The sequence below is a fragment of the Chiloscyllium punctatum genome, chromosome 22 (genome assembly GCF_047496795.1).
Source record: "Chiloscyllium punctatum isolate Juve2018m chromosome 22, sChiPun1.3, whole genome shotgun sequence".
In the NCBI taxonomy this organism is placed as follows: Eukaryota; Metazoa; Chordata; class Chondrichthyes; order Orectolobiformes; family Hemiscylliidae; genus Chiloscyllium; species Chiloscyllium punctatum.
In genome coordinates, this window is record NC_092760.1 from 12,509,177 (window position 1) to 12,533,918 (window position 24,742).

A 24,742-nucleotide genomic window follows, 5' to 3' on the forward strand; every position below is an offset into this window, starting at 1 on the left:
TGGAATGAGAGGCTGGAAGATTGAGAGAGCTTACTGGGTCACAGAACAGAGATCAGGTTTGGGCCAAAGTCCTTGTCCTCTCCCGGTGCAGTTCCATCACTACAGAGATAAGGAGACAATTGTGGAAGCTTCCAGAATCCAAAGGAAGGATCCAAAGGCCCTAATTTATGTGGGCTCTAAGATCATATTCTTCCAGGACATTTCAGCGTCCGTGATCCAGAAAAGAAAATCTTATGATGGTTTCAAGAGAAGACTGAGGGAGTTTGGGATCCAGTACTCAGATGTCCGGCGATGCTTCGGATCACCTTAGATTGGTCTCTTTGACACGTTGGAGAAGGCAAGAGACTTTGTAGACAAATTAACGTAATCTGAACAATTTAGTACGTATAAACAGTTGTGTTGTTTGGGTATGTCTTTGTTTTTTTTAGAAAACAGAGAAAGTCCTGTTGGAGTTTTCTTTTCCTATATTTTTCTATTGGTAATAATTTGGTTTAAATTATGTTTGGCCATGGTTGAGATGTGTACTTTCAATTTCTAAGTTAAGTTATACCAAAGGATGTGTGGGGTATTGACCCCCTTTTCTTTAGAAAAAAAATTTCTTTATTCATATTGCTACTTCACGGTATATTTACTTTCTTTTCTGCTTGTGTTTGCAGTGCCACTCTAGCTAGGAGGGAAAATGTTTGGGATGGCTAGATACCTATTTATGGGCAGTTTGGGATGGGTGGTTTTTTTAGATTTAGATTCCCTACAGTCCCTTCGGCCCATCCAGTCCACACCAACCCTCCGAAGAGTAACCCACCAAGACCCATTTCCCTTTTGACTAATGCACCTAACATTATGGGCAATTTAGCATGGCCAATTCACGTGACGTGCACATCTTTGGACTGTGGGAGGAAACCGGAGCACCCGGAGGAAACCCACACAGACACAGGGAGAATGTGCAAACTCCACACAGACAGTCACCTGAGGCTGGAATCGAATCTGGGACCCTGGTGCTATGAGGCAGCAGTGCTAACCACTGAGCCAGCATGCAATCCCTTTGCCCCCTTTGGGCAGGGGGTGAGTTCCCCTATACAGCGCCAATGGCACTTTATACGTTGGTTTGTTTTTTTTTTGGTTTTTGTTGTTTTTAATCTTTGACAGTTTTGTAGGTTTTTTTAAATGTAGTGGTTTTAGTTTATGTAGCTTTTATGTTTGATGGATCATATGAGGCTCAGTGATTTGTGGTTTAAGCTCCTCCTCTCTAGAATTTAAATGCTACTGCAGAAGGTTATGGCTAATGACTTGATTAAATGGTGTACCTGGAATATCAAGGGAAGTCACTCACCAATTAAGAGGAAGAAAGTATTTTTGAGTCTTAGAAAGGAGAAGGTGGATATTGCTTTGTTGTAGGACACACACTTGGATGATTGGGAGCATTTGAAACTACTGCAGAATGGCTTTGATCGGGTTTAATTTTCATCATTTAACACCAGAAGTAGGGGAATGGCTGTATTGGTGAGGAGGAATCTTCTATTTAAGTTATTCTAGTCTGTTAAAAATACACAGGACGTTAGTAATTCTCAAAGCCCTGATGAACGGGAAAGAATATGGTATTTTAAATGTTTATTGCCCTCCAGCTCATCCCCTCAAATTTTTGGTAGAAGCGTTCTCTACCAAAGAGAGTCCCAGCATATAATCATCGGGGGAGATTTTAACTGTCTCATGGATCCCACAGTAGACAGGTTGCCCAAAGGTCCCTCGATACCATCTGTACAAACTAAACAATTAGCGGATCTGTGTGTGGAGTTAGGGTTGATGGACATCTGGAGGCGTCTTCACCCTACAGACAGGGATTTTATGTTTTTCTCCAATCTGCACAGATGTCACACCAGGATTGAGTTTTTTCGGATTCCCGTGGCAACCCTGGACTTGGTGGCATCTTGTACGATTGGTAATATTACCATCTCCGATCACGGTCCAGTGTACCTGCTGCTTCAGATTAAGGAAGTTACAGTGGGTTCGAGGTACTAGCAAATGGATCCCTTTATCCTCAAGGATAATAAGTTTGTGGCGTACTTTGAGTCATAGATCATAGAGATTTACAGCATGGAAACATACCCTTTGGTCCAACCCGTCCATGCCGACCAGATATCCCAACCCAATCTAGGCCCACCTGCCAGCACCCAGCCCGTATCCCTCCAAACCCTTCCTATTCATATACCCATCCAAATGCCTCTTAAATGTTGCAATTGTACCAGCCTCCACCACATCCTCTGGCAGCTCATTCCATACACGTACCACCCTCTGCATGAAAGAGTTGCCCCGTAGGTCTCTTCTATATCTTTCCCCTCTCACCCTAAACCTATGCCCTCTAGTTCTGGACTCCCCGACCCCAGGGAAAAGGCTTTGTCTATTTATCCTATCCATGCCCCTCATAATTTTGTAAACCTCTATAAGGTCACCCCTCAGCCTCCGACGCTCCAGGGAAAACAGCCCCAGCCTGTTCAGCCTCTCCCTGTAGCTGAAATCCACCAACCCTGGCAACATCTAGGGAACTTGGGGCATTCCTATGCATTAACTCAGGCTCGGTCAGTAGCCCATCTGTCCTTTGGGAAACTGCCAAAGCCTATGCAAGGGGGTTAGGTATTTCTAACTCTGCCAGTCGGAAGTGGCAGAAGGGTGAGCAGCAACATCTCCTTGAAGCATGGTTGAAGGCAGCTGAGAAGGCTTACTTTGACAGACCTTTGTTGGTTAAACCACAGAGGATTATGGCGCTGCGGTTTGCATTGAATTCCGTGCTCACGCAGACAGCAAAGAAGGAGCTTACTTTTGCAAAGCAAAAGTTATATGATCATGGTGACAGGCCAGGCAAATACTTAGCATATCTCACTAGGAAAAGGAGTGCCCCACAAGCCATTACAGTGATTAGGGAAGGGTCTGGGAACCTAACATGTGATCCCAAAAAGATTAATGTGGCATTCCAGAGATTTTACTCCAAGTGATACCAATCTGAGGGTTTTGAGATGGGGCGGGCCAAAATAGAATTGTTTTTTTAAAAATCTGGAGCTCCTGGGCGTTACCCTTGAACAAGAGTCCTTTCTCAATGCTCCCTTATCAGAGCAAGAAATGCACAAAGCTGTGAGGCAGCTTCAGAGTGGAAAGATGCCCAGTCCTGGCAGACTTCCCAATGAATTCTATAAGGAATTTATAAACATACTGTCAGGCCCGATGCTCAATATATTTAATGACTCATAAAGCCATGATTGTCTCCTTACGAAGGAGCAAGGTCTTGGGGGCAAATCTCGATTCCCATTTAAAACACAGGGGGGTTTTGTGTATTTGGGCATATTCATTACTCCAGTTCTGGATTGGTTGTTCGAAGTGGACCTTCTGAACATTAAAATGTACCAACTCTGCTCGCTTTCATCCTACGTGAGTGATTGGGCCTGTGGGCTCCCTCTTTAAATATGGTTAGATATCGAAACCTCCCAGGCAAGGTGTCCCCCCTTACTAGCTTGCTGTTTTTGGACAAAATGAGGACAGTTAGGGAATATTGCTATAATCCAATTGTTATCAATACTGTTAAAGCACGAGGGCAATTCAGCAGAAGGAAGGCAATATTGGCAAAACATCTTTCACACCTATAGTGAGTACGCCAGGTTTTCAACCGGGATGATAGATTCAGGATTCAAACTTTGGGCAGCTAGAGGTGTGTCTTGCACGGGCTATTTATTTGAGGGAGACACAATGACATCCTTCGATCAGTTAGCACGGAAATACGAGCTATCTCACAGAGACCTCTTTTGTTTTTTTCAAGTTAGGGATTTTATTCAAAAAGAAGACGACAGTTTTGACAGATCCCTACAAATCTGACAGAGAGAGGATGGTGCTCAGTGCTAAGAGTACACTTTCTGTTAGTGCGTTATATCATCAATTGGGGGTTGCTCCATCAGGTGAGTTCTGCAGGGTGTGGGAGAGAGAACTAGGTGTTGAGGCATCTTCAGAGGCATGGGAAGATATTTGGAAAAATGCAAGAAAGATATCAATTTATAATAGGAGTTACAAGTTAAAGATTCTCCACAGGGTCCACTTGGCTCTGATTGTTTGTTAAAATTTAAATCAGGGGTATCTTCAACATGACCCAAGTACAGGATTTGTACGGGTACTCTACCCTGGTCTCTGGTCCTGTGGTAGCCTTCAGAAGTATTGGAGTGCTGCGGCAGGTGCAATGGAGAGGATTTTGGGTGTAAGGGTGGAGAAGGACCCATTCTCTCTTCTTTTAGGCCTGCCCAGTATGTTCCCTGCAGACGGGCATAAGAAAAATTTTTTTCAATATCGTCACTTTTTGCGCAAGAAAGAATATCTTGCTAGGTTGGGTAGCTGAAAAGCCCCTGGGCCTGTCAGGTTGGTGGAGGATTGTTATGGAGCATATCCCCTTGGATTTTCTTACGAGTATATCACAAAACTGAGAATTTTTATAGTACATAGCAGCCCTTTTTGGAATACCTTGGTACAGATTTATCTGCCACACTAATAAGGGCTTTTATATAGATGTAACGATTGTGTTTTAAGAGTCCAATATCCAGGGAGGAGGAACTGTGAACATATGAGTATCTTGCTTGGCTGAGTTGAGTTATTACTATTTATTAGTTTGTTGTTGGTTATTATTTATTTAGTTAAATAGTTAGCTGAAGTTTTTATTATATATTTTTCTATATATATTTCTACATTTGTACATGAGGCGGGTTGGGTTTTTTAACTGTTTTTTTTCCATGTGTTTTTTTGTACTGTTTTGATTTGTATTGTTTTGTATTTGTTGTAATATTAAAGATCTATTTTTTAAAATAAAAATGTATTTAATAAAGACAGGAGGCATTTTTTTTTACACACAGAGGGTAGTTCACGTGTGGAATGAACTTCCTGAGGAAGTGGTGGATGTGGGTGCAATGACAACATTTAAAAGGCATACAGATGAATACATGAATAGGAAAGGTTTGGAGGGATATGGGCCAGGAGCAGGCAGGTGGGACTAGATTAGTTTGGGATTATGTTCAGCATGGACTGGTCTATTTCCTTGCTGTATGACTCTATATGGAGACAACGTGGGAACATGGTATTGAGATAGATGATTAGCCATGATCTGGAGGCAGAACAGGTTTGAAGGGTTGAATAGCCTATGCCTGTTGGCTATGTTTTCACCTTCTCAAGGGCAATTGGGGATTAGCAATAAACATTGGCTTTGACACATCATAGGAAGGGGACAGTCAATAAATGCTCATATTCTGTGAACAGACTTATTGAAATACAAAGGCTGCCAATGAGGACAGAAAGGAGGTCGCCTCCAGTTCCAGTAAATTTGCTGGATTAACGGCAATGAGGAATGGTCACCGAGGGAAGGTGCCGCAAAATTGCCAGACCTTTGTGAAATTAAGTGCTAATGAATGGAAGGGAAAAGAAAGGGGAAAACTTCACATAATAAATCATTGCAGCAAAAATAATGTCGCAGTTTTGAATAATTGAAGTCCAATCGCTATTGTGAGGAATACTAAGTAAATATAAGTGAGTTGACGCTATCAAATCAGGGACTTGCTTAAAAAATCAAGCCAAGAGTCAGAGTCAGTGCAAAGGAAAATCAAGAACATTTCCAAACAATTCAAGGAAACATGGAAGGAAATAGATTGGAAAATAAAGAAAGGTATATTATAGAAAAAATTCAAAACAAGAGATGCTGAAGAAGATAAGAGGTTTGGGCATGGTATTGGGAAAGCAAACATTAATTGAAAGGGGAAAGAAAGAGAGAATATTTGGGTAAGCTTATGTAGGCTGAAGAAATAAAGATAATAAAAAGCCCTTTAAAGGGGGAGTTTACTTTTCATAAGCTTACCAGGATTCTATTTTTATTTTGAAATCAGCTTCTGTGCCATTATGGAGCCTTTTATAATAGTAGGATTTCCCTCTGGCCACCTATTTGTGTGACAGTAAATATTGGAAGCCAACCCCATTCATCCACCAGTAGCCCAATTGTAGAGGCAATGGCACAACTTCATAAAATGACCAGAGGGTGTCTCTGACAGCAAATCAAGTCCAGACTGTGAAAGGAGTTGATCAGTTCCAGTTGGGTAAGTGAGAGACTTGGCTGAGTGTGTCAGGGATTTCAACCCCTATCTTAAGTCTCATACATGTAATCTAGGATTAAGCTACTGAAAGAGTGAATAGGACAATAAACCTGTCAAGTGAATAAAGATTTGTGATGTTATCTAAGGTTCATAGGAGTTCTTCTCAACTAACACCTAATCCTCAACTAAATCCACCCAAACTGGTTGTGGTAGCTTGCTCTGTGCAAGTTGGTTGGTGAAGCTGCCTATTCCAGAGGAGAGACCACACTCTAAAGTAATTTATTCACTGACTATACGGTCGTTGATTCTTGTCACAAGCTTAGTTCCAGTCACTGATTTCATCTTTCAACCTGACAGCTGAGACTGTCTGTCCTTATGTTTGATATCTGGCCCTGAGTTGAACTAACAATCATATATCTGTGTCATTGCTAAGATCACCCACTTCCATCTCTGTGACACTGTAGGAGTCTATTTCTGCCAAGCTCAACCTGTTGCTGTAACTCTTATCCATGCCTATGTTACCTCTGGATTTGACAATTCCAACACAGCCCCGTGAGCAACCTCCTACATCCTGCTTTGTAAACTTGATGTCATTTTAAAGTTTGCTGTCTCTGTCCTAACCTAGATTGAAACCAATCACTTCTGTTCTCACTGACCTACCCTGGTAGTGCTGAAGGAATACCTCAATTTTAAAATGCACATCTTTGTTTTTCAATGATCTGTAATGCTGGACTTCTTTATTTTTCTAATAGTTTTTCCCTAAGAATATGCATCTTTGCACCTCAAATAGCACTGTAAGTGGTGACTTGTAAACTTTTCACTATACTCATTGAGTATATGCGACAATAAAGCTAATTCTAATTCTAATTTATTTTCAAATGCATCCATGGCCTCATCTCTCCCTATCTCCGTAATCTCCTCCAGCTCCAAAACCCTCAGAGATAACTGTGGCCCTCCAATTATGGCCTCTGGAGTACTTCCAATTTTAAGCGCTCCACCTTTGCTGACTGTATCTTAGCTTGCTCAGGCCCTAAGCTCTGGAATTGCCTTCCCTCTCTCTCTCTCTCTGTTTCTCTTTGCCTCACTTTCTTCCTTTAAGATGCTCCTATCATCTACCTACTTGAACTGGCGTTTGATCATGTGACCTAATATCCCCTTATGTGGCTAGGCCACACATTTTGCTTTATCATACACCATTTCACGACACTAAGTTTGTTGGAGTTCTTCTACAGTAATATCTAACCCTCAATTAAGATGACCCAAACATATTAACTGCTCTTTGTGGTATCTGGTTCTGTGCAAGTTACTGGTAAATTGTACCAGCCTCCACTACTTCCTCTGGCAGTTTATCCCACACACGCTGTGTGTGAAAAAGTTGCCCCTTAAGTCCCTTTTAAATCTTTCCCCTTTCACATTTAAACATATGCCCTCTAGTTTTGCGCCCCACCTACCCCAGGGAAAAGACCTTGTCTATTTATCCTATCCATGTCCCTCATGATTTTATAAACTTCTATAAGGCCACCCCTCAGCCTCTGATGCTCCAGGGAAAATAACCCCAAATTATTCAACCTCTCCCGATAACACAAACTCTCCAATCCTGGCAAAATTCTTTTCTGCACTCTTACAAGTTTTACAATATCTTTCCTACAGCAAGGAGACCAGAACTGAATGCATTGTTCCAAAAGTGGTCCAACTAATATCCTGTACAGCTGCAACATGACCTCCCAACTCCTGTACTCAATACTCTGACCAATAAAGGAAAGCATACCAAACGCCTTCTTCACTATCCTATCTACCTGTGACTCTACTTTCAAGGAGCTATGAACCTGCACTCCAAGGTCTCTTTCTTCAGCAACACTCCCTGGGACCTTACCATTAAATGTGTAAGCCCTGCCCTGATTTGCCTTTCCAAAATGCAGCACCTCACATTTTTTAAACTATGAAGTTCTTGTTGCAAAGCTTGAAAGGATCTGAAAATGCAAGTTATTCAATCAAATAAAGCAACATCCCTTGGTGCACAGTAATCTGTCAGTATTAAATCTTCTCAACCAGTGCATAGCTTCTCTCAATTTCGTTAAGTGTACTGTGTGCATAGGATCAGAACCTTACACATATCCCACTGGTTTGTGCTGGAATTCTGCAGATCAGAGACTCCTGTTTACCCGAACAAAGAGCCTTTAAGTTCATCATTCTAAAAACTCCATTCCCAGTCCTGTCATGTAAACTGCTTTGACATTATCAACATTTGAATTCAAATTTCCAGGACACCACTATCTGTTTCCAGCACATAACCTGATAAATCTGGCCCCTTTGTCCTGGAAACACAATTGTATATGCAAAGTTTTGTCAGACAAGGTGTTAGTTTTCCTTGTGATTTCATCAGTAACTGTTAAGGGAGGCTCTTTTTAATTGGCTCTTTTACTTCTTTTCAAACGTCTCCTTGGTTTGGCATCCTCGGATTGTCTACAGCCTTTGATAGGGCCGGCTGCACCATCCACCTCCCATTCGTGGAGGAGACTGCACTCAGCTCATTTCATTCTTCCATTCAGTCATAATCAGACAATCACCTGTAGCGGAGTTCTGTTCCCACTCCTACATTCTCTGCTTCAACTGTGGTAAGCAGCTCAAAATTCCACAATCCAATCATTCCGTGTAGAAAGGAAGTCAATCCCTCCCCAATTGTTGCCCTGGTTGGGATCGTTGTCAGGACAGGCCAGCTCACTGAACTGAAGGTTACTGCCAATGTCCTCTTTAAGCAGCTGCAACACTGTCACCTAGATCTTGTTGACAAGGGACTCTCCTAGTTGGGATAAGGAAGTAGTGTATCTCTGCCTCACTAGACCAAGCAGGCACAAGTGTAGATCCCAACATTTGATTTGATTTGATTTATTACTGTCACATGTACAGAGGTACAGTGAAAAGTGTTGCTTTAAGTGCTTTACAGGCAGATCATACTATACAAGTGTATCAGGGGAACAGAACAGACTGCAGAATGTAGTATTATAGCTACAGAGAAGTTTTACAAAAATATCAACTCTAATAGATGAGAGGTCCATTCATAACTCTGATAACAACGGGGAAAGAGCTGTTTTTAAATCTGATGCTATGTTTTCAAACTTTTATGTCTTCTGCCCAATGGAAGAGGATGGAAGAGAGTATAACCAAGGTGGGAGGGGTCTTGATTATGTTGGTTGCCTTCCCAAGGCAGTGGGAAGTTTGGACAGAGTCAATAGATGGGAGGCTGGTTTGTGTGATGGATTGGTCTGTGTTCACAACTCTCTGTAGTTTCTTCCTGTCTTGGACAGAGCAGTTGCCATACCAAGCTGTGATGTATCCAGATAGAATGCTTTCTATGGTGCATCTACAAACATTGGTCAGAGTCCTTGTGGAGTTCTGGGTTACACTGATACAATAGATACCCTTACAGAGATTTGGAGGAGGAACAGATGTTGGGTCTCATTCCTTCCAAATCTTAAACTGTTTTGTCCCATCAGCCCAATCATAGTAGGTGGGGCTTATGACACTTCCTCAGTCTGAATCTTTCAGACCCATAGACTACAGAAGGTTGTGGGTGTGATGCCTTCAGTGGTTGAACATGCTATGACTCCTTGACTAACCATGGAAAAATGGTGCTGAGGCTAGGAAACCCCCCCATGACTAGCAGGCCAATGCTTTCAGCAGGCACAGAGTTAGGAGCGAGGTTTAAGGGAATATCAGGCAGGGAAACAGATTAAACTTAAGAAGTTTATTTCATTAAAATTGGAGAGTTTATATCCCTCCTGTTTGGGGTTGCACATTTAGACATGATTTGACAGGACAAATAATCACACTAGTTGTTTGATGCTGTCATTTCAGAGAATCCAATTCAAAAGAACATCCAGGAATTCAAACAGGAATCCTATAATCCCAAGGGCATTCTGGTAACCTCAACAGCATCCCAGCTCCTTATTACACAACAAAGGAGCCAACCGCTGCTAGCAAATGATAGACCTATGATGTGAGTCAGTGTCGCCCAGGGGAGACACTGGCTTAGAACACAGGAGGAGAACCACAGCTACATACTAAACTTTTCCAATGTTCATAACATCAATTAGTGAGTCAGGGCCTGCAAACAGCTATGTATGTCTGTTTGAGACTTCACAACAGCATGAGGCTGGGAGAGGGAATGGAAAATAAAATCCTCCTGTTTCCAGAGAGAACCCATCCAGGGGACAACTGTAATAAGCAGGAGAAAATGAAACAGAAATGTAGAATCTAGACTAGGAGGTTAATATAGTAGCATACAAATTCAGAGCAAGATAGGCAATATGGCTCTATGGGGGGCTAAAGTGGACCATTTTGTTGAGGGCCTACATGGTCATGTGCTTTGTTATTCATTCACGGGATGTGTTGTGTCACTGGCTAGGACAGCATTTGTTGCCATCCTTAATTACCCAGAGGGCAGTTAAGAGCCAATCACATTGCTGTAATGTGGAGGTGCTGCTGGTGGACAAAGTCAGAAGGCACATGACCACCAGGTTATAGCCTTCGCCTGAAAAAGGAGCAGTGCTCCGAAAACCTGTGATTTTAACCAAACTGTTGGACTCTAATCTGGTGCTGGGCGACTTCCCAGATGGCTGTGGGTCTGGAGTCACATGTAGGTCAGACCAGGTAAGGATGGCAGTTTCCTTCAGGACATTTCGGCGGCACGGTAGCACAGTGGTTAGCACTGCTGCCTCACAGCGCCAGGGACCCAGGTTTGATTCTAGCCTTAGATGACTGTCTGTGTGTAGATTGCACATTCTCCCTGTGTCTGCGTGGGTTTCCTCTGGGTGTTCCGGTTCCCTCCCACAGTCCAAAGATGTGCAGGTCAGGTGAATTGGCCATGCTAAATTTCCCATAGTGTTAGGTGCATTAGTCAAAGGGAAAATGGGTCTGGGTGGGTTACTCTTCGGAGGGTTGGTGTGGACTGGTTGGGCTGAAGGGCCTGTTTCCACACTATAGGAAATCTAAATCTAAATTTCCCATAGTGTTAGGTACATTAGTCAGAGGGAAATGGGTCTGGGCGGGTTACTCTTCGGAGGGTCAGTGTGGACTGGTTGGGCCGATAGGTCTGTTTCCACACTGTAAAGAATCTAATCTAATTAGTGAAGCAGATGGATTTTCTTGACAATCAACAACAGAATCATGATCACTGTTGGAGACTTACTTTCAGATTTTTATTGGATTTAATTTCCACCGTCAGCCACAGCAAGATTTGAACCCAAGTCCCCAGAACATTACCTGGGTCTCTGGATTAATAGTCCAGTGATAATACCACTGGGCCATTGCCTCCCACCTAACACAAGGGTCTTAGATATACATGCAGGGCTTTCCTATATCATAACAATTGCCAACAACTCTCAGAGCATCAAGATTATCAAGCGAATGAGTATGCACAATATGGATTCGAAATCAATATAGCCATTTTCCAAATGCCCACTCCAGCCCGCGCCTTGTTATATGTCTTGTACAGCTAAACATGACATTGAACAGAACTAAGATGACAACACCAAATGGAAATCAGTCACTGGATTACTTTTCCTGACTGTCAGTGCGATTGTGCTTGTCTTTAGAGGTTTCATACAGAATGAAAACAGACTCTTTGCTACAACCAGTCCATGCCAAACATCATCCCAAAATAATCTAGTCCCATCTGCCTGCTCCTGGCCCATATCCCTCCAAACCTTTCCTATTCACGTATCCATCCAAATGTCTTATAAACGTTGTAATAGCATCCAGTTCTGGTCGCCCTATTATAAGAAAGATGTGGATGCTTTGGAGAGGGTTCAGAGGAGGTTTACCAGGATGCTGCCTGGACTGGAGGGCTTATCTTATGAAGAGAGGTTGACTGAGCTCGGACTTTATTCATTGGAGAAAAGGAGGAGGAGAGGGGACCTAAATCGAGGTATACAAGATAATGAGAGGCATAGATAGAGTCGATAGCCAGAGACTATTTCCCAGGGCAGAAATGGCTAACACGAGGGGTCATAGTTTTAAGCTGGTTGGAGGAAAGTATAGAGGGGATGTCAGAGGCAGGTTCTTTACACAGAGTTGAGAGAGCATGGAATGCGTTGCCAGCAGCAGTTGTGGAAGCGAGGTCATTGGGGACATTTAAGAGACTGCTGGACATGCATATGAAATTTGAGGGTTCGTACATGAGGATCGATGGTCGGCACAACATCGTGGGCTGAAGGGCCTGTTCTGTGCTGTACTGTTCTATGTTCTAATTGTCTCTGTACAGCAGATTGGTTAGCTCAGATGGCTGGAGCATGGTGCAGAATAAACGTACAGTGTGGCTTCAAGCCCTATTCCTGCTGTGTTGTTACTCACAGGAAAACAAATTAAGGAGTTAAACGTCCAGCGAACACGGACAGAACACAATTATCATCTGCTTATGGTTTAATTAGAAAATATAGAGAGCAAGGAGGAAAAGCTGAGTTCAGCAACCGCCATAAAACATTGGCTTTAAATTGTGGAAAGCTTAAAATTTCAAACTAAAGTTATTAGTAACTAGTTGTACATAATTGGAGTAAATCATTGAGTAATGCAGAAGATCCCTTTCCACTGCTCAATTAGGACTTGATCAAACCTCAGTCTAAACAGACATCCCAAATTACAGTTACTACTTCCTCAAGTTGCTTATCTTCTCTCTATTTAATGTAGCCCCTACAGTTTTTTTTTGCTGCTTTCACTATACACCTTCCCAAGTATGATGCTCAGATAGCCCATCGCTTTGTCATTTCTGTAACTCTCAAAATCTTGGCTCTACTTCACAAGACAATCAATGGCTAGGACAGTTTTCCTAAGAATTACATTACATCTTCTAATTGTACAGCCATTGATCCATTTTGTATGCAGGGCTGAATAACAGAAACAAGGCTGAGACTTGCTACTTATCTATTGTCCTCCCAAATGATTGCAGGCCTTTCCCAAGAGGTCCCACAGTGGATGCAGAATCTTTAAATTGTTTTAGGGCAGAGGTAGATAGATTCTGGATTAGCGGTGGGGGGGGGGGGGGGGGGGGGGGGTTGTGTATACAAATTTATTCAAATAAACCAGTGATAATACATCATTGGCAATGTTAACTCAAATTCCCCAGCCCCTCTGTAATCATCACTGATAGCAACAGGCCATTCAGTTTACACAAGAGTCATTGAGGAAGGAAGGCATGGGGTTTCTTTGAATGACATACTGCTTATATTGTAATAGGCCCCAGGGCCTGGGTGTGTAAAACTTTACTGTTAAGTGGTACTGCTGCAGCAACCAAGTCTCACAGACCGCCTTCTGCTGAGCGGGCTTGGAAGTCATCCTTCCTCATCCAGTTCAGATCAGAACGTGTCACGACTTCACATCGGACCAGCAGCATGTCATCTTTCACGTAGGTGCGCTGCTGGAGGGCTTTGAGGTGCAGGAAGGTTACGTAGCCGAAGCCCTTCGGGTTGCGGCACTGAGTAGGCCGCTGGAAGGCCAGCAACTCTGGTTTGCTCTCCATGATCTCCTCGTAGTTCTGCCTGATTGGGCCCTCCGACTGGTCAAGTATAGAGAGCCGGATGGTGCCCTGAAAGGGCCAGCTCAGGTAGCTGTCATATTCACCCTGCATGGTGTGTACAAAGAGTGAGATGTAGTTGGAGCAGCGCTGGGCACTGGGCGACTGCAAGTGCAGACGGAGGCAGAGCTTGTACCCTGGCTTGCCTGTATAAAAGCCAGGGCTGTGCAGCACCACTGGCTGATCCTCTGCCTGCGCCTGCAGGTGGCTGGCGAAGTTTTCCACCCTCCAGATAAAAATCCCATTGCATTGCTGGGCCTCCAACTCACAGACGCGTTGCTCCAGCGCCCGGGCACTCCGTTTCAGATCCCCCACCTGGCCGCTCTGTGTCTCCATCTTAGCGGTGAGCTCCCGGATCTGATGATCCTGCCGAACCAGACGGCCCTCCAGTTGCTGGACAGTCTCCCTCAGGTTCTGGATCAGAGGTGAGCAGTCACAAGACGGTGGGACCCCAAGTGCTGGCGATGACTGAGAGTGTGAGGCCTGCAGTGACCCTGGGAGTGTCACTGGCTGGAAGTCATCTTCTGAATTCAGGATGTCAATGGATGGCACATGGGAGCTTAGTCCTGTGCTTATACTGCGCAGCGTCTGGGCCATCATCCGCATGTGGGCCTGTGTGTAATCCTGTAGGTGCATCGCCAGGTCATTCCTCTGCATCTGAACAATGTGAAGCAGGAGAAAGTGAGGACTGCAGACGCTGGAGATCAGAGTCAAAAAGTGTGGTGCTGGAAAAGCACAGCCGGTCAGGCAGCATCCGAGGAGCAGGAGAGTTGACGTTTCAAGCATAAGCCACTTGATCATTCCTGGTGAAGGGCTTATGCCTGAAACATTGGCTCTCCCACTCCTTGGATGCTGCCTGACCAGCTGTGCTTTTCCAGCATGACAATTTGAAGCAGTCATGTTAGCAGGTTGCTACAGCACACATTAAAGTTACTTGGATTTTATAGACAAAGGCAGCAAGAAATTACATTTTTATCCTTACCTTATCACTGTGAAATGTCCCAAAGGGTGATTATGAGACAGATTTGATATGAAGCAGCTGTAGACATATTAGAACAGATGCTCAAAATTTTATTAAAGGTATCTCAAAAGAGGACAAAGTAGAAAGATTTGTGGGGAAGTTTACAAGTTAGGTAGCTGTAAGGACAGTCACTAATTCAGTGGAAATGGGAGTTGTGAAAGAGGAAAAGGGAATTTGTCAGAGGCCAGAATTGGACAGATGGCAAAATCACCTGGGTTTTGAGACCTGGTGAATGAAAGGATGAGAATGTAACGACAATAATATAAATATAGGGTTAAAGAGTGCTACAACTGTAGGAAATCTGTGCAAAAATAAAAAAGAAGTGCTTGAAATGTACAGCTTTTAAAATAAGGAAAAAGAGCGGTGAACACTTCTGGGTGGGGCATTTGGGCTGGAAGAGATCAGACGGGGTTGCTCACACTCAAATCTTACTGCCTTTTAGAAGGTGCCTCAATGCTTACCATTCACTGGGGAGACCTGAATCACCTCGAGTTTGTTGCAACATTCAGTTAGATCATGGCCAGTCAGTGACTCCAGCCCCAAAAACCCACCCTGGCTCAACAAGCCTGTGCTGCACAAAGACACAATCTAGGTATTCCATTTCCAATGCAACACTGGTCTCAACACCTTTTCTACAGGACTATCTTCCAGTTTTCCACTGTTACTTGTGCCTAAGTGCATCTTGACACTAACCTTGAACAGTCCAGCTCTAATATTAAGGTGTTACCCTTGTGCAACTTTCTGCACATTTAAGACTTCCTCCAGAAAGCGTGGGGTGGCACGGTGGCTCAGTAGTTAGCCCTGCTGCCTCTCCGCGCCAGGGACTGGGTGCGACTCCAGCCTTGGGTGACTGTCTGCATGGGGTTTGTGCATTTGCCCGTCCTGTCTTCCAGGTGCTCCGGTTTCCTACCACAGTCTAAAGATGTGCAGGTGAGGTGGACTGGTGATGCTAAATTGCCTGCAGTGCCTGGCAATCTGCAGGGTAGATGGATTAGCCATGGGCAATGTGGAGTTACAGAGAGATGGATTTGGGGGTGGGCTGCATTACGGAGGGGCGGTGTGGACTTGATGGGCTGAAAGGCCTGCTTCCGCACTGTCCATGATTCATAAGCATCGTGCTAAGTGTCAATGCATAAACAGAAAGTAACAGGTCAAGAATGTTTGTGAAAGGAAAAGGGGGCAACCAGGAGGTTTTATGTGGTTGCAAAACAACTGCAAACTGCCGTGGTGATAAGAAACAACCATTCCAGTTCAGGAATTAGAAAGACAAAAGTTGAGTGAAAAATAATTTCTCTCTAGTAGCCAAAGCAGAGAGGTAAATATTTTTTGTACTGTATTTGAGGGTATCCAATTTTGCTTTGTAACTTCAAGCACAGAATTATGAGTAAGCTTCTCCAGCTATCTGCTCTCTACACGCTTCATTCCAAACCATCTTAATCCCTGGAATTGCCAGGACTGTTCTCTGTACTTGTCATAATGTTTCAAGTTCCTGCCTCTCCTCAAGCTCTCTCTCTAGCTGAGGGGAGAAGGAGTAACCGTTACTCAGGACTGCCCAATGACCATGAGAAAAGGAGTAATAGTATCCAGGAGTGCTGTCAGGAACACCCATTCAATAATAATAGTAAAAGATTAAGAAGCAAAAGGGATAACTTAGAAGGCAGGAACTTAAAATGATCACTATCACTAGAGAAAAACATTTTGGGAAAATTCATGGACTAAATGCTGACGTGGCCCCTAGTCCTGAGGGTCTGCATCTGAGGGTTTTAAAAGCTGTCAGACTGTAGATTACAGTTTGCAGTCTTCCAAAATGTCATAGATTCCAGAAAGATCTGACAGATTGGAAAACTGCAATTGCAACGTCTCTAATCATGAAAGGAGCAAGCCAGAAAGCAGGAAACAGTTAGCCAAACTTTCATCATTGGAAAAATATAGAAGTCCATGAGTAAAAGAGTAGGAGCAGGTCATTTAGAGGATCATGATAAATTCATACGGATTCTACCTGATCGTACAAAAGGGAACCTGTGCTTGACAAATTTATGAGTGTCCTTTGGGACAATAAAAAAGAGGAACCAGAGGAGGAAGTGTATGACATTTGACAAAATGCCACATAAATGCACAGAGGAATCTTTTCCCTTGTGGGAGATATTTCCTAACTGTACATTATTAGAAGTTAAGAGGTAATAACTTCTGGGGCTTCGGTTTGTTGCGTGTATCATCAACAGGCTTCGTATAAACTCCTGTTAGTTTAACAACCATTAGCCTTTTAAAATAAATGACATGAAAAATAACAGAAGAACTCACACTCACTTCCTGTTCTCAAACTAGCAGAGATGCAATTATCGGGGTGGGGAGGCAATAATTAATTTATTTCACATCGCTACAAGGTCACAGGTAACAGAATCATGCCAGTCCTTTGAAAATGCCTCGAATCACATCTACAATAGCAGGGAATGTTACTGACTCACCTTTTCTGGGCAGCCAAAGGCACTAAAAGTGCAGGGGACGGGTGCTTTTGGACAGTCCAGGTTATAATGGTTCTGCATCTGTTGACAGAATGATTGCACTGAAGTTAAAACCAAGATGTGAGGCATTAATATGGAGGATGGTAATACATGTGATCTCAGTATATTGACCTCTAGACCTACTCTGGTGTCATTCTTCATCGTTCCAATACTGGCCACCCCGCATCCTCCCACTTCTCTAACAACACAAGCAAAGCTAGGGTGGAGGGCCTGTTTGGGGATTATCGAGCACTAGGAAGGAAATTGAAGTACAGGTCCTCAAGGATCATAATCTCCGGATTACTGCACGAGCCACATGCCAATTGATATAGGGATAAGAAAATTAGGGAAGTAAACATGTGGCTAAGGGATTGGTGTGGGAAAGAGGGATTCCACTTCATGGGGCATTGGCATCAGTTTTGGAACAGGGGGGATCTGTACCATTGGGACGGTCTCCACCTGAACCAATCTGGTACCAATGTTCTAGCAAAGAGGATAAATAGGATGGTCAGAAGGACTTTAAACTTCTGTGTTGGGGGGAAGGGAAAGTGAAAACGACAGGGAGCATGGATTAAATGGAAAGATAAGCAGGGGGATAACATGTATGCAGGTGGATTTAAGCTTGAGGCAGACTAGGAATGGAACAAAAAGGAAGGATAACTTAGGGCATCTTATGACTTCCAATATCTCTAATGATAAGAAAGTTAGCATTAAGGCACTTTACCTGAATGCTCGTAGCATTCGTAACAAAGTAGATGAACTAACTGCACAGATCATCGTGAATGACATCGTGAATCATCACAGAGACGTGGTTACAGGGGGGTCAGGACTGGCAGTTAAACATCCAAGGATTTACAACTTATCGAAAAGACAGGGAGGTGGGCAGAGGGGGCGGGGTGGCTTTGTTAGTTAAGAACAAAATTAAATCTATAGCACTGAACGACATAGCATCGGATGATGTGGAGTCTGTGTGGGTGGAATTGAGGAACCACAAAGGCAAAAAAACCATAATGGGAGTTATGTACAGACCTCCTAACAGTGGTCAGGACCAGGGGCGCAACATGCACCTGGAAATAGAAAAGGCATGTCAGAAAGGCAAGGTCACAGTGATCATGGGAGACTTCAATATGCAGGCGGACTGGGTAAATAATGTGGCCGGTGGATCCAAAGAAAAGGAATTCATGGAATGCTTACAGGATGGCTTTTTGGAACAGCTTGTCATGAAGCCCACAAGGGAGCAGGCTATTCTGGACCTAGTGCTATGTAATGAACCGGACTTTATAAAAGATCTTAAAGTCAGGGAACACTTAGGAAGCAGCGATCATAATATGGTAGAGTTCAGTCTGGAATTTGAAAGAGAGAAGGCAAAATCTGATGTAATGGTGTTACAGTTATATAAAGGTAATTACGAGGGCATGAGAGAGGAACTGACGAAAATAGACTGGAAGCAGAGCCTAGCGGGGAAGACAGTAGAGCAAAAATGGCAGGAGTTTGTGGGTAAAATTGAGGACACTGTACAGAGGTTCATCCCCAAGAAAAGAAAGATTATCCGGGGAGGGATTAGATAGCCATGGCTGACAAAGGAAGTCAGGAAATATATCAAAGAAAAAGAGAGATCCTATAAAGTGGCCAAGAGCACTGGGAAATCAGAAGATTGGGAAGGCTACAAAAACAAACAGAGGATAACAAAGAGAGAAATAAGGAAGGAGAGGATCAAATATGAAGGTAGGCTAGCCAGTAATATTAGAGATGATAGTAAAAGTTTCTTTCAATACATAAGAAACAAACGACAGTCAAAAGTAGACATTAGGCCACTTCAAACTGATGCTGGAAGCCTAGTGATGGGAGATAAGGAAATAGCAAGAGAACTTAATAAGTACTTTGCGTCAGTCTTCACAGTGGAAGACATGAGTAATATCCCAACAATTAAAGGGAGTCAGGGGGCTGAGTTGAGTATGGTTGCCATTACAAAAGAGATAGTGCTAGAAAAGCTAAAAGGTCTTAAAATTGACAAATCTCCTGGCCCCGAGGGGCTACATCCTAGAGTTCTGAGGGAGGTGGCTGAGGAAATAGCGGAGGCATTGGTTGAGATCTTTCAAAAGTCACTGGAGTCACGGAAAGTCCCGGATGATTGGAAGATTGCTGTTGTAACCCCCTTGTTCAAGAAAGGATCAAGACAAAAGATGGAAAATTATAGGCCAATTAGCCTAACCTTGGTTGTTGGTAAAATTCTAGAATCCATTGTTAAGGATGAGGTTTCTAAATTCTTGGAAGAGCAGGGTCGGATTAGAACAAGTCAACAAGGATTTAGTAAGGGGAGGTCTAGCCTGACAAACCTGTTAGAATTCTTTGAAGAGGTGACAAGTAGGTTAGACCAGGGAAACCAGTGGATGTGGTCTATCTAGACTTCCAAAAGGCCTTTGATAAGGTGCCACACGGGAGGCTGCTGAGTAAGGTGAAGGCCCATGGTGTTCGAGGTGAGCTACTGGGATGGATTGAGGATTGGCTGTCTGACAGAAGGCAGAGAGTTGGGATAAAAGGTTCTTTTTCGGAATGGCAGCCGGTGACGAGTGGTGTCCCGCAGGGTTCAGTGTTGGGGCCACAGCTGTTCGCTTTATATATTAATGATCTGGATGAAGGGACTGGGGGCATTCGAGCGAAGTTTGCCGATGATACAAAGTTAGGTGGACAGGCAGGTAGTACTGAGGAAGTGGGGAGGCTGCAGAAGGATCTAGACATTTTGGGAGAGTGGTCCAGGAAATGGCTGGTGATATTCAACGTGAGCAAATGTGAGGTCTTGCACTTTGGTAAAAAGAATACATGGACTACTTTCTAAAAGGTGAGAAAATTCATAAAGCCAAAGTACAAAGGGATCTGGGAGTGCTAGTCGAGGATTCTCTAAAGGGAAACATGCAGATTGAATCCACGATTAAGAAAGCGAATGCAATGTTGTCATTTATCTCAAGAGGGTTGGAATATATAAGCAGCAATGTGCTACTGAGCCTTTATAAAGCTCTGGTTAGGCCCCATTTGGAGTACTGTCTCCAGTTTTGGTCCCCCCACCTCAGGAAGGACATACTGGCACTGGAGCGTGTCCAGCAGAGATTCACACGGATGATCCCTGGAATGGTAGGTCTAACATATGAGGAACAGCTGAGGATCCTGGGAGTTTATTGGAGTTTAGAAGGTTAAGGGGAGATCTAATAGAAACTTACAAGATAATACATGGCTTGGAAAGGATGGACGCTAAGAAATTGTTTTAGTTTGGTGAGGAGACTAGGACCCGTGGGCACAGCCTTAAAATTAGAGGGGGTAAATTCAGAACAGAAATGCGGAGACATTTCTTCAGCCAGAGAGTGGTGGGCCTGTAGAATTCATTGCTACAGAGTGCAGTGGAGGCCAGGACGCTAAATGTCTTCAAGGCAGAGATTGATAAATTCTTGATGTCACAAGGAATTAAGGGCTATGGGGAGAATGCTAGTAAGTGGAGTTGAAATGCCCATCAGCCATGATTAAATGGCGGAATGGACTCGATGGGCCGAATGGCCTTACTTCCACTCCTATGTCTTATGGTCTTCTCCCCTACTACTGCAGTTCAGACTAACCCTCGACCATAAGTACATCACATAATTTGTTCTCCTCACTTTACAGGAAGCCTCACAATCACTAATACAGGTATAGGAATTTCAAATTGAAGTTACAGCAGCAACATATCCAGTGACTCTCAGATGTAACATTAAAGAAAATATGACATATTTTACATCAGAGGTCATTCTCAGTAGAAAGTTCACAACAGGTCTAACCTCTACATAATATCCTGCAGCCAGTGACAACACTGATAAGAATATTGTGAAACTTGAAAGGGTTCAGAAAAGATTTACAAGGATGTTGCCAGGGTTGGAGGATTTGAGCTACAGGGAGAGGCTGAACAGGCTGGGGCTGTTTTCCCTGGAGCGTCGGAGGCTGAGGGGTGACCTTACAGAGGTTTATACAATCATAAGGGGCATGGATAGGATAAATAGGCAAAGTATTTTCCCTGGGGTCGGGGAGTCCAGAACTAGAGGGCATAGGTTTAGGGTGAGAGGGGAAAGATATAAAAGAGACCTAAGGGGCAACTTTTTCACACAGAGTGTGGTACATGTATGGAATGAGCTGCCTGAGGAAGTGGTGGAGGCTGGTACAATTACAACATTTAAAAGGCATCTGAATGAGTATATGAATAGGAAGGGTTTGGAGGGAAATGGGCCAAGAGCTGGCAAATGGGACTAGATTAGGTTAGGATATCTGGTCAGCGTGGACTGAAGTGTTTGTTTCTGTGCTGTACATCTCTATGACTCTAAGTGAAATGGGAAAAAAAAAGACTGTTTTAAAAGCCAAAGATGTGGAATGGACTACTGCACTTTTAAAAGCAAGTTACCTTTGTTTAAATTGTTTACATTGCTGTTAGCTGACTGGTCTGTGAAATGGTCACCAGTTACTGATGACAAAGGCTTTCTGTCTGCCAACAGTCATGTGATTGGCTCTTAGGTAGCTGAACAGCTTGTGGATGTGAATGTTTGGTCTGAAGCCACTGGACCTCTGGAAAGAAAGAAACTGTCCTTCTCTTGGCATTAAAAGAAAAACCTCAAGTCTAAAGAAAGCCACTTTATTTCCCCCCATCAGGTTGCCTTAATTGGTAAGCTTTAACTAATATGTCAGCAACCTTTATAAATGTGAACCAGTCACCCTGCGCCTCCTGTAAACAAGTGAAAATCCCTGGAGAAGGAAGATCAAGGAGCAGTACATCTTGCCAAACCAAAATGAGCTCCTCAGTTCAGAGACCATTGAACAACCTTCCCAGTCTTTCCCTTCATCCACAAGATCTACTTTTCTCTGTTTGCAAGTATGTGTGTAGGGAAAGTTTATAAAAGAGAGTTAAGTTTTAACTAGTACAATTATATGTCAATGTTCACAATTATTTACTTGGAGCTGGAACCTATTTACTTGGAATAAACAGTATGTCTCGTTATACCTGGTTTGTGCTTTTTGTCAACCTGGATCTAAAAGATAGATAAATTGGAGAATTTTGCATATACAATCTTACTAAATAATTCTCTCAATGAATATTGGGAAAGCCAAAGCCCTTCTTTCAAACTTTATTCCTTAATCATCAAATCCATCCACTTCAATTGCAAACTGATTAGATCAAACCAGATGACAAAGACACTGGATGTCAAACCTGACTCCAAGATATACTCCCCAGCACATATCCACACCACTGCCTCTAACTCTGTAACATTACTGAACTCTATCCTTCATCAGCTTATCTTCTGTTGAAACTCTCAGCTATTCCTTTGTCACTTCCACAGCTGACCATTCCAATGCCTCTGTTGATCCTCTGTACAGCTGAGGTAATCCAGACTCCAATGCCAGTGTCTTAACTCACATCAAGGCATAGCTGTCATCACATTTCAGCAGCTCTGTGCTCACAGACATGCAATGACCCGAAGGTAAGCAAAATCTCAATTTTCAAATTCAATTTGTTTCCAAGTCTCACCCTGGCCTGTCCCTTCCCAATTCCTGCAATCCCTCTAACTTGTCAATTCTGTGAGATGTGTGTGCCCCTCCATTTCTGGACTTATAGAACACCCTCAGTTTTAACCACTCTGATGATGATAACTGTGTTTGAAGCTGTCAAAGTTCTAAACATTGGAATTCTCTCCCTATCTTTCCTCTTTTAAGATATTCCTTAAAACCAACCCTCTAATATCAATTATATGGCTTACTGTCAAGGTTTGAAACAACAATCCATTGAAATAACTTAACCTGCTGTATGAATTGTTATTGTCATTGCTATCAGTGAGCAGTATATTTGCCCGCAAGTATAACTGTTGTCAATGAAGTGTCTATCAATTCAGCTACTGACAATAGACTAATGGGTTATAATTGGTCAGATTGAATCCGGCCTATTTTTCATGTCAAATATACAGCAGGGTGACTTTCTTTGCCAGATAGATGTCAATGTTATAAATGCGCTGGGAACAATTTGGATAAAGGCACGGCTAATTTAGATCTCAAGTCTTCAGCACTACAGCCAGTTGTGGTTATTAGGATCCACTGCTTTTGTTGTAACTAGCATTTTCATGTGTGTGAAAGTTTTGTCAAAACGCTTCCACAGACTGCCCAAGGTTTAAGGCAGCAACTCGGCTGCCATTTCCAGAGGACATATGGCTTTGCCCACAATAGATGAATTATATTCAGAAAGATTCAGTGTAGGATTTTTGTTAGAGCAGTAAATGTTTTATTAACCGGCACCAGGTGTGTGTCGATTGATCAAATATGGGTCGCTCTGTTATAACGTGTGTTCCATCAATGTGAGTTCACTGTAACGCGATTGATGAATTGGGCACGCTGTTTCTACAACGCAAACTTTTAAAGCATGTGTTGGCCGTAACACGATTACAGCGCCAACACTTTTAAGTGCTGTCTCTAAAGCGCAATTTTTCTATAATGCCGGGTTGCACAAGAACTGACTGTATTTCGGATAATCAAAAGGTGACATGAGTTAAGACACTGGCATTGGAGTCTGGATTGCCTCAGCTATACAGAGGATCAACAGAGGCATTGGAATGGTCAGCTGTGGAAGTGACAAAGGAATAGCTGAGAGTTTCAACAGAAGATAAGCTGATGAAGGATAGAGTTCAGTAATGTTACAGAGTTAGAGGCAGTGGTGTGGATATGTGCTGGGGAGTATATCTTGGAGTCAGGTTTGACATCCAGTGTCTTTGTCATCTGGTTTGATAATCAATGTAAAAACACACACTAAGTAAGAGAAACATAATGTGGGGGTTTACACATCACTGTTATACTTAATTTATAATGCAAACACTTAAATAATAAGGCAACTTGGCCTTACATAAAACTTACCAGCAGAGCACTTACCACCCTCAGTTGACTCACTCAGACATCACGGAGATTGCAATAATACAATAAACTTTCGGTCTTTCAGGTATATAATTTTTTCCAGTTCATAAAGTTTGCTGCATCTACCTCTGCATCTGACTGGGTCCACTCACCTGTTCTCGGATTAGCTCCATGTTGCAGTATTCACAGGTAACGTTGGCCAAAGGGCAATTCTGATCATGACCCTAAATCGGAAACAAAATGCACAGTTCAATAAAAGCTAAACAGCAACATTCATGCAGACTAGGAATCAAGATTAGGGTTTAACTGCTGGATAATATGGTCTACATTATAGTCAATTCACTGAAATTGGCTAGAGGTTTGGTCCATAGGAATTCTGCATCGTTAGGAATGAATAGTTTAAGAGATCGCATAAGGGCCCTCCTGTGGGGTAGTAATACTGTCCTTACCCCTGAACTGAGGGGCCTGGGTAACCAGCAAGTTTTACAATCTGAAAATCAAGTGTTGGATATTGTTGTGATACAATGTTGCTTTTGAAGCTGTAAGAACTTAAGACTGAGCAAGTACCAAGAGTGTTTTGAGTGAAGGAAATGTGACCTGACACCAATCCTCTGATTGGTTGAGCTGCAGAGTGCTATAAAGTCATAAA

The 24,742-nt window shown here is 43.1% G+C and overlaps 1 protein-coding gene across 4 annotated transcripts in view; it reads right to left on the bottom strand.

The window, feature by feature from the left end:
- Positions 1 to 13,130: 13,130 nt before the first annotated feature.
- The window catches only part of traf6 (TNF receptor-associated factor 6), a 49,734-nt gene continuing 38,122 nt past the window's right edge, over positions 13,131 to 24,742 (bottom strand). For all 4 annotated transcript variants that reach the window (XM_072591794.1, XM_072591793.1, XM_072591795.1 and 1 more), the window contains 3 exons: positions 24,246 to 24,317; positions 17,155 to 17,232; positions 13,131 to 14,325 (listed from right to left, as the gene is read on the bottom strand). In XM_072591794.1, the coding sequence (XP_072447895.1) occupies positions 13,393 to 14,325; positions 17,155 to 17,232; positions 24,246 to 24,317 (1,083 nt within the window). In that variant the 3' untranslated portion in view covers positions 13,131 to 13,392. The remainder of the gene's footprint in view (positions 14,326 to 17,154; positions 17,233 to 24,245; positions 24,318 to 24,742) is intronic.